Source organism: Alligator mississippiensis, chromosome 2, assembly GCF_030867095.1.
Source record: "Alligator mississippiensis isolate rAllMis1 chromosome 2, rAllMis1, whole genome shotgun sequence".
In the NCBI taxonomy this organism is placed as follows: domain Eukaryota; kingdom Metazoa; phylum Chordata; order Crocodylia; family Alligatoridae; genus Alligator; species Alligator mississippiensis.
In genome coordinates this window covers 1141045-1150716 of record NC_081825.1, presented here as the reverse complement: position 1 = coordinate 1150716, position 9672 = coordinate 1141045, and the positions used below count along the sequence as shown (strand labels likewise).

The window sequence follows — 9672 nt, the reverse complement described above, 5'->3', positions numbered from 1 at the left end:
ATTAGCAGGAGCTCCCTCCCGAGTGCAGATACCAGGGGTGCTGGCGCGGGCAGGCCGGGTTATAGCGCGTGGAGCCGGGGCTCCCTGCCTCTAGACGTGCTGCCCAGGCTGCCCCAAAGGACCGAGCAAATAGATCGTGATGAGCTGGGCTAAAGGCAGCACATGAACTCCTGTATCCGCGGCTGCATCCACGTCACATGTCAGCTGAAGACTGGGGAGTTGTGTCTCCTTACCTGTCATGGCTAACATTGCAATTCATGGTAGTACCAGTGATTGCAGGCTGGGCTGTGGGGCCGGGAGCAGCTGGACAGGAGACACTGATGGTGCAACGCTTGTGCCTGCAGCTCCGGGAGGTGTTTGAGGACGTGGCTGTGTATTTCACGCGAAAGGAGTGGGAGCTGCTGGACGATGAAGACAAGGTGCTTTACCAGGAGCAGATGCTGAAGAATCACCAAGCCCTCGTTTCCCTGGGTAAAACTCTGGGTCTTGCTTCCCCCGGAGATATGTGAACGGTTTTGTAGTCACCTCCCTGTTCCAACAGTCTCATCCTCATGAACTCTTGGCTGGAGGTCTAAATCCCCTTCCTCCCCACTGCCCTGTCAGTGATCAGGTCTCCCTCACATTTCAGACTGAGATCTCCTCCTTCATTTGCTCCAGCCGCCTGCACTTGTGCCTTCCCCGTTCTTGGGACTCCTGGTTCTTCATATGCAGCAGTTTCTTGGCAGCATGATCTCCCTTTACTGTCTCAGCATGTTCACACCATCTCCAGGTCATTGTGCACGAATGCACTAAGAGCTGTTCCCTGGGGGAAGATTCTGATTTCCTCCCTGTCTGGCCTAGCGTGTTCTCTCCAGACACAGCAGAAGTTAATAGAAAGTCCTATCAGCCTCTGCTGCTACAACGGGAAGAGGCATTTCCTTAACTACTCCTCTAGCGACATGTGTACACGAGATGTAAGCCAGGTTTGTCTGCCAAGGGGTCGCTGGAAGCTCTCGTCCACATCCCTTCCTAACATCTTCATCTCTGTAGGTCAGAGATTCTCAAGCTCCCTCTGCCCCTCTCAGAAGTTTTCTTGTGCTCTTCCTCCCTCGTGTGGATAAGTTGGTGTCGAGCCCGGCAGGAGGAGTGAGTGAAGCTCTTCCCACACTCTGAGCATTCATATGGCTTCTCCCCTGTGTGGATCAGCTGGTGCTGAGCTAGGTTGAAGGAGTAAGTGAAGCTCTTCCCACACTCTGAGCACTGATGTGGCTTCTCCCCTGTGTGGATACGCTGGTGCTGAGCCAGACTGGAGGAAAGTGTGAAGCTCTTCCCACACTCCAAGCACTGATGTCGCTTCTCCCCTGTGTGGATACGCTGGTGCTGAGCCAGGCTGTAGGACTGAGTGAAGCTCTTCCCACACTCTGAACACTGATGTAGCTTCTCCCTTGTGTGCATGCACCAGTGCCTTGCCAGGTTGGAGAGCTGCCTAAATCTTTTCCCACACTTGGTGCAGTGGTGCCACACACACTCGTGCTGGGACAGGTCTTGCAAGCAGATGAAGTTCTTCCTGCACTCAGTGCAGTGGTGTGTCTTCCTCCCTAGGTGGATGCACCGGTCCTGAGACAGGGAGAAAAAAATGGGTGAAGCTCTTGCCACTCGTGACACAGCTGTGCCTGATGCTTCCCCGTCTGCATATGTAGCTGCTTGACCAGGTCTATGAGGCACACAAAGCTCTTTCCCCATTTGGCAAAGCAGTAGGGTAGCTCCCGAGAATGCATCTGGCAGTGAGCAACCAGGGCAGAGGCAGGTGAAGCTCTTCCCACACTTGGTCCATACATGGGACTTCTCCCCAGTATACATTATCTTGTGAAGAGCCAGGACTGATAGCAGTGAGCTCTCACTTACCTCTGCGGCCCTCCCTACTGCCTTAGCCTGCATGCAATGCATCTTTCCAGTGGCTCTTTAGGTCTCTCAGCTCTTCCCTGCACCCAGGGAACCTGCACCACGAATTCGTCTCTGCACCCGGGGATCTTTCTAGGTTCTGCCCCTTCTCCACCCTCATGCCCAACTGGAGATGGTACCTGGTTCATGGCTACATTCTCCTTCTGCTTTTGGGACCTCCCCTGACTTTCGTGCCATGGCTTCTTCTCAGGTCTCAGGGAGTCCATGTCACCCAAACTCCCTGGGGAAACCTGTGCTGGCTCCAGGTCTGCAGACCCTTCCGCAGGAGGCTGCTCCTCAGCTCTGCTCAGTGGCCAGGCACCTCCTGCATGGGGAAGTGAAACTCCAGATTAGTCCCTACCCTGCTGGCAATGGACAGACAGTGCTAGGTTCAGGTTCCTTGGCATGGCTCCACAGCTGGTCTGCGTTCCTAGGTAGTCCAGTTGGCAGCTTCTTCTGGCTGCTACCAGCCAAGCCATAGTGGCAGGTGTAGGGCGTGCAGCCCTGGACCCATGCGCTCTACACCAGCTCCAGGCTCGCCTCTCCGGGCTGAGCAATGGCAATACAGGAGAGAAACTGCTGCTCAACGTGGGACAAAAGCAACCCCTCCTGCTGTCAGTATTTCCAGGTATAGCCGCCCAGAGCCCATGTGGGGCTGCCCTGAGTCTCCACCGTGTCACCGCCGTCTCCAACCTGCCCGGTGGGGCAGAGGTGGCAGTGCAGAGCAGACCCAGGACAGCCAGGGTGTACCGGCTCTGGGCTGTTGTGGGGTGGGGGCAGGGGCTGACTAGCTCTGTTGGGCACACGAAGGGGCTCCCACACGCACCCCACATATCCTCAAACCCTCCCACACAAACCCCACATCCACACCATCGCCCGCTACAATCATACACACCACAAAGGCCACACCTTCCCACAACCTTCTCTACAACCCTCAACACTCACAGCCACAAGCCCGTGGGAAGCCCCATTTACTGCTACATGCACACACCACACACACACCCCATAGCCCCCCACAAGTCCCATACCTACGCACACATCCCCACAAACCACCCATACCCACCTCCAGACACACCCTGTACCCACCCACATTTTGTAAGGGTGCACTGATAAGAGATTTTGTGGGCTGATACCGATAGTCACTTTTTAAGGAGGCATATCGGCCAATACCGATCCGATTTCATATACAGCTGCATTGAGCTGGTAAGTCTGTTGTGGTGGAAGGGGAGGGAAGTGGTGTGGGGGGGAGATCAACACCCCCCCAAAACACGTGGTGAGGGCAGGAATGGGGCTGAGGCACGCACTGCCTCCCCTGGGGCAGGGTGGGGGACAGAGCTGTGGCTTGTCTGGGGCATGGGGGGGAAGGGCAGCTCCCGCCACTGCGCGCACCTCAGGAGGGCATTGCGGGGGGCGGATCATGACCCCCTGGAATCACGGTCAGCACCCTGCAATGGCAGCACAGGGCAGGCCTGCGGCTTCCAGGTCCTGCACGCACTCTGGCTATGGAGCTGTACTGATAGTGTTGGGTGGGGGCGGGGAACAGCCACAACTCACCTGGTAGCAGGTCCTCCCATCTTGAGATTTCCCCAGGGTCCTCATCATCACAGACCCGGAGCTCCACCTGTTCCTGCTGGATGTTGCAGATTAAGTCAGGTGTGGGACCTCGATATCCTGTGTGGGCAGTGGTTAAAGAGCATTTGTGACTGCGTACGGGACACAGAATCCAACTGAGATTTGGGGAATGGATTCAGTGAACTCAAAGTGTCTACTAGGGCCTTGATGGACAAGGGAGGATGGGCATTTATGATGAAAGAGAGGGCACTGCAGAGAGAAGCCTTCAACAGATAACAGTCCGGGTGACCCAGGTGGATGAGGAACAGTCACAGGAAACAAAGCACCAACCACTCCTGATTTAGAAAGAGCATTAAAGTGGGAGAGTCACCAGGGACATGTGTAGAGATGCAGTGATCTATGTTCAAGAAGGGGAGGAAGGAGGACCCGGGCAACTATAGGCCAGTCAGTCTCACCTCCATCCTTGGCAAAGTCTTTGAAAAAATTATCAAGGCTCTCATATGAGAGAGCCCGGCAGGACAAATTATGCTGAGGGGAAACCAGCATGGGTTCGTGGCAGGCAGATCGTGCCTGACTAATCTAGTCTCTCTTTATGACCAGGTTACGAAACGCCTGGACACAGGAGGAGGGGTGGATGTCGTATACTTAGACTTCAGGAAGGCCTTCGATACGGTATCCCACCCCATACTGGTGAACAAGTTAAGAGGCTGTGACTTGGATGACTACACACTCCGGTGGATGGTGAATTGGCTGGAGGGTCGCACCCAGAGAGTCGTGGTGGATGGGTCGGCTTTGACCTGGAAAGGTGTGGACAGTGGGGTCCCGCAGGACTCGGTCCTTGGACCGATACGCTTTAATGTCTTCATCAGCGACTTGGACAAACGAGTGAAGTGTACTCTGTCCAAGTTTGCAGATGACACAAAGCTATGGGGAGAAGTGGACACGCCGGAGGGCAGGGAACAGCTGCAGGCAGACCTGGATAGGTTGGACAAGTGGGCAGAAAACAACAGGATGCAGTTCAACAAGGAGAAATGCAAAGTGCTGCACCTAGGGAGGAAAAATGTCCAGCACACCTACAGCCTAGGGAATGACCTGCTGGGTGGCACAGAGGTGGAAAGGGATCTCTATGATGCATGGGGACCAAAAACAAATCTTTCACTGTTTGCAAGGTACCAAAAAGAAGACATATTGGACACACTGATTGATGGATAACACTTATCTTATCAGTGTAATTCCAGGAAAAGAAGTGAAAATGAGCTTAGTGAAGGGAGTCATGGCAGTGAAAAGCATCCTTGAGAAGTGGATAAATATGAGACTATTTTCTGGGACACAGACTAAGTCATCATCACCAGGGACAGGAAAGGATGATCTCATAATAACTGTAGCTGCAACTCGGCCATCATCCCATCCATTGGGAGGATCACCCCAGGAGGGGTGAGGAGCGCAGAGGTTGGCAAGTATTGCAGGCTTGAACACCAAGCTGTGAATATGGACAAAAGAAGGCAGAAAGAGACACGTTTCACAGCATGTGAAAGGCCGTGATATAGAAATGGTCCATATGGTCTTTGCTGAGCTAGAGAAAACATTGAAGCACTTCCTCTGGGGGAAGGGAGGGGAAAGAAAGCATCAGAAAAGCAAACTGACCTCTTAAAGGCTCAGTACCACAACCCTGCGCACAAGCCAGTACAAGCCCCTGTATTAGAGATCCTCTGGGAATGAAAACTGGTTTTCACTAGGTCCTGCAGTTAGCCCACTTCTTGTTATCCTGATCATGGGTACCTGATCAGTAAAGGGATTTTAGGAAGAGCACAACTTCTCAGAGTTGCAGAGGGAGCTGGAGAGCAAATACAGCAAAGCCAGCGTCTCCGGCTTATGGAGATAAAGATGCTCGGAAGGAATGTGGACAGGAGCTTCCAGGGACCCCTTCGCAGACAAACGTGGGTTACATCTCGTGTACACGTCACTAGAGGAGCAGTTGAGGAAATGCATCATCCCCTGTTGTAGCAGCAGAGGCTGGTAAGTCTGTTAACCTCTGCTGGGTCATAATGACAAGAGAAAGGGGATTTAGATCTCACAGAACGGAGCATGCTAGGATTGTTAAATGTGTCTGGAGAGGACTCGCTAGGCCAGACAGGGAGGAAATCAGAATCCTCCCCCAGGGAACAGCTCTTAGTGCATTCGTGCACAAGGACCTGGAGTTGGTGTGAACATGCTGAGAAGGCAAAGGGAGATCGTGTTGCCAAGAAACTGCTGCATGTGGAAGAACCAGGAGTCACAAGAACGGGGAAGGGACAGGTGAAGGCGGCTGGAGCAAATGAAGGAGGAGACCTCAGTCTGAAAATGTGAGGGAGGCCTGATCACCAGGGATCCTGGTTTTCCATGAAAAAAAATTACGAATTCTCTGATAAAAATCCCTCAACCTGTAGTTAAAATTAAATGCCCCCCACAGCCCTGCTGGTGTCCCTGACTTCCCCCTCACAGCCCCCCAGCCCTGCTGGAGGGGGCCCTCAGCTGCCAGTGCTATGGGGCCAGGGACCCAGGTCCACAGTCCTGTGCCCCCAATGGAAGGCAGCTGCTGCTACAGCAGGAGCCGGCTCCCCCACTGCTGCCTGCCTGCTGCAGGCTTGCGCAGGTCCAGCTCCCAGTGGCAGCATGCACTCCTGAGGGGTAGTGGGGGACCCACACCCCCCAGATCTGTGGGGGGAGGTGGGGGCAGGCAGATGAGCACTCCCCCCATGCACGCAGAGGAAGTGTGGCTAGGGCAGCACAGAACCTGCAGCGGCAGGCAGCTTTTGTGCATGGCTCCGCTGTGCCCTGCTGCACCTGTCACACACGCTGCGCTCTGGAGAGCCTGGGGGAGAGCGGCAGGGCAGGGAGCACAGCGTTTGTGACCCAGGGTTTGCAGCTGGCCGAGCACGTCAGCCAGGACGGAGTTTCCAGCCTGCCTGCTCCTGGCCAGAATGCTCGGGCAGCTGCAAACCTCCGCCACTCCCCCAGCCAGCTGGAAACCCCCTCCCAGCCAGAGTGCCTGACTGGGGAGCGCCCAAGCTGGCTGGGGGCTGAAGGAGCGGGGAGGTTTGCAGCAGGGGTTTCCAGCCAGCTGAGCACTCTGGCTGGGGGCAGGGAGGCTGAAACCCCCCCCCCAGCCGGAATGCCTGGCTGGCTGCAAACCTCTCTGCTTCCTCAGCCCCTACCCAGCTTCGCCCCCACCAGCCCTGCCCTGCAACCCCCAAGTCCCACTTGCCTCCAGCAAGAAGACTGAGCCCGAAGCACCCTCCAATAAGTGTGAGTGTTGGGCTTTGCCCTTCCCTCCTCCCTTCCCCTCCCCGCAAGGTTGAGGGTTTCCCCACCCCTTTTACAAACAGCTCTTGTAGGCTGGAACTCTGCTAGCCTGCAGAACTCTTTGCAAAAGAGGGAAATCCACAGGTTTCTCTTCTAAAAGGGAAAATCCATGTTTTCTCTGATAAAAATAGTAAATCCATGGTTTTCTCTATTTTTCTGTGGGAAATGGAAAACCAAATCCCTGCTGATCACTGACAGGGCAGTGGGGAGGAAGGGGATTTAAACCTAAGGCCAAAAGTTCATCAGGATGAGACTGTTGGAACAGGGAGATGACTACAAAACTGCACAGTTCACATATCTCCGGGGGGAAGCAAGACCCAGAGCTTTACCCAGGGAAACAAGGGCTTGGTGATTCTTCAGCATCTGGTCCCGGTAAAGCACCTTGTCTTCATCGTCCAGCAGCTCCCACTCCTTCCATGTGAAATACACAGCCACGTCCTCGAACACCTCCCGGAGCTGCAGGCACAAGCGTTGCACCATCAGTGTCTCCTGCACCAGCTGCTCCCGGCCCCCACAGCCCTGTCTGCAATCACTGGTACTACCACGAATTGCAATCTTAGCCATGACAGGTAACGGGACACAACTCCCCAGTCTTCAGCTGACATGTGACGTGGATGCAGCCGCGGATACAGGAGCTCATGTGCTCCCTTCAGCCCAGATCATCACGATCTATTTGCTCGGTCCTTTGGGGCAGCCTGGCCAGCACTTCTAGAGGCAGGGAGCCCCGGCTCCATGCACTGTAACCCGGCCTGCCCGCGCCAGCACCCCTGCTATCTGCACTTGGAAGGGACCTCCTGCTAATGCAGCTTGGGGTGTTTGCAGCCTCCGTCAACGCAGCCTTCATGCTCTACAGGTCTCTCTGCCCCCCAAATTCCTTACAGCACCCCGGGCTCCTCCTGCGCTCCGCCCCAGCTGTACTCCCCACCACAAGTGAACCGGGTGCCCTGCTCACCTCCGAGCTCTCCTCCTGCTTTGGAGGCCTGCCCTGCCCCTTCTGCACTTGGCCTGGCTCAGGGGTCGGGGACCTCCTCTCCTCCAGGCTCCCTGCGCACGTCCTCTGCAGCTCCAGGATCACCGGCCCCTCCTCAGCAGGCTGCTGCTCAGCTCTCTGCAGGGCCCCAGCACCTGCAGGTGGGAAGGGAGTGCACACGTGAGCCCTGGTGCTGCTGGCACCGGGAAAGCCCTGTAAGTCTCCTGCACTGGCCTGGGACTGAGGAGACGGGGGCTTCAGTGTGTGGAAGAGGGGGAGAAGGAAGACGCAGAATCCCGCAGCTCTTGCTAACACACCTCCACAGGCATGAGGCTGGAGATGAACCCCAGTAACTCTGTCCCAGCGTGGGGAGGTGATCGCAGCACCACGACAGAGCCTGCAGGGACATCGCTCCCGGGGAAAGCAGCTAGAGCAATGCTGGGGCCGTGTCAGATCCACATGCTAAGGGCAGGGGAGGGGAAATGCAAAGTCGGTCTGCTCCTGGGCTGTGAAATGATTGCAGGGGCACCAGGAGAACAAGCAGCGCTGATCCATGGAGCACTGACCCCACCACCATGCTGTGGAAGGGAGATTTCTGCACCGAGGGACGGTGCTCACGCTGCTGGAGAGTGGAGACCCACCGCCCCCGCCCTGCCCCGGGGATCGAGCTTCGCCTGGGCCACCAGCCTGAGCAGCTTTCGTCTGCGGACAGCTGCCAGGTCTGCTCCGGGTCAGGGGAGTCTGCAGCAGCACACAGGCCTGGGCGAGCTGCACCTTAATCAGTCATAGGCCACTGGGAAGTTTCATTTCCATGGCACCTGCACCAGTCATGTATTGGGTGCAGAGGACTCACAGGAGCATGAGAGATTAGGTTATCAATTGTTACCCTAGCTGCATGAGAAGCCCCAAGCCAGACGCAGCCTCTCTGCGCTGGGCCCGCGCAAGCAAAGATCAGGGTCTCAGCCTGGGGGCTGCCCGCCCCAGGGATCAGGTCTGTCCCAGCCCAGTCACGTGGTTACGCATATTGCAGCTCCATCACGGGCAGGGGCGGACGTTCAAGCCTCGCTCCCTGCACGCAGCACAGACACTCGGGCACCCGGACCCACATGGACGGCTCCGTGCTGGACCTCACCTGAGTGCTGCAGGGACGGGGGATCCTCTCTGGGAATGCGAGGTGGCTTGTCCCGAGACCCTGGGGTTTCCATCTCTCCTGACTGCTCCAGAGGCCTGTCCGCACCACGGGTGCTGGGCTGCTCCCGCCGGGGATCACCAGGGTCCTGCAGGGCCCCCGGGGGCTGCATCTCGTCGGAGGGCCCCTCCTCGCCCTTCACCCTCACCGCGACCTGGGGACGAGATCCGCGCGTCACCGTGGAGCCGGGACGTGGGTGAGATGAGATGGGGACGGGGACAGCAGCATCCACGATCAGAGCAAAACCATTTCTCCCGGAGCGTCTCGTGGTGCCCCAGCCCCATAAACCCCTCCGCCAGGGCGGTGCTGCCCCCGCATCTCATCCCCGGGGCAGGATGGCAGGCACTGCTCCAGCACCACCAGCTCCAGCACCTGCTCCTTGCTGCGGCGCTGGGGCTCCAGCCAGAGCACACGCAGCTCCCGCAGGCAGGCAGGCAGGCGGCTGCAAACCTCCCGCGGCCCCGCGGCTTCCCCGTAGCCCAGGCCCCGATCATAGAGAGCAGAGACAGGCTTACGGCCCAGGCTTTTATTGCTCACACCTACAAGCACAAGAAGAAAGGCTGGTCGCCGTGCCCGTCTCGCTGCCACAGCGCTGTAATAGAGATTCCCCTCTCCGAGCTCGGGACACGCAGGATGGTGGCACGCAGACTGGCGGCACGGCATCTCCAACGTGCGGGGC

The 9672-nt window shown here is 56.9% G+C and overlaps 1 protein-coding gene across 1 annotated transcript; it reads right to left on the bottom strand.

Annotated features, from left to right (window-relative positions):
* Window positions 1-891: 891 nt before the first annotated feature.
* On the bottom strand, window positions 892-9105 carry LOC132248892 (zinc finger protein 3-like). The gene is made up of 6 exons (XM_059723443.1): window positions 8937-9105; window positions 7787-8112; window positions 7164-7290; window positions 3475-3591; window positions 2061-2245; window positions 892-1596 (listed from the first exon to the last, which is right to left on the bottom strand). Exons 1-6 carry the CDS (start codon window positions 9103-9105, stop codon window positions 1018-1020), a joined length of 1503 nt encoding a protein of 500 aa, XP_059579426.1. The 3' UTR covers window positions 892-1017.
* Between the last annotated feature and the right edge of the window lie 567 nt (window positions 9106-9672).

What these genes read in the sequence shown, in the direction of transcription:
- LOC132248892 (XM_059723443.1), bottom strand. Translation starts at nt 9,105, where the DNA reads ATGCAGCCCCCGGGGGCCCTGCAGGACCCTGGTGATCCCCGGCGGGAG. An exon ending in AGCAGGAGGAGAGCTCGGAG is followed by an intron (nt 7,291 to 7,786) that starts GTGAGCAGGGCA and finishes TTGTGCCTGCAG; the next exon opens with CTCCGGGAGGTGTTCGAGGA. An exon ending in CCAAGCCCTTGTTTCCCTGG is followed by an intron (nt 3,592 to 7,163) that starts GTAAAGCTCTGG and finishes CTGCCCACACAG; the next exon opens with GATATCGAGGTCCCACACCT.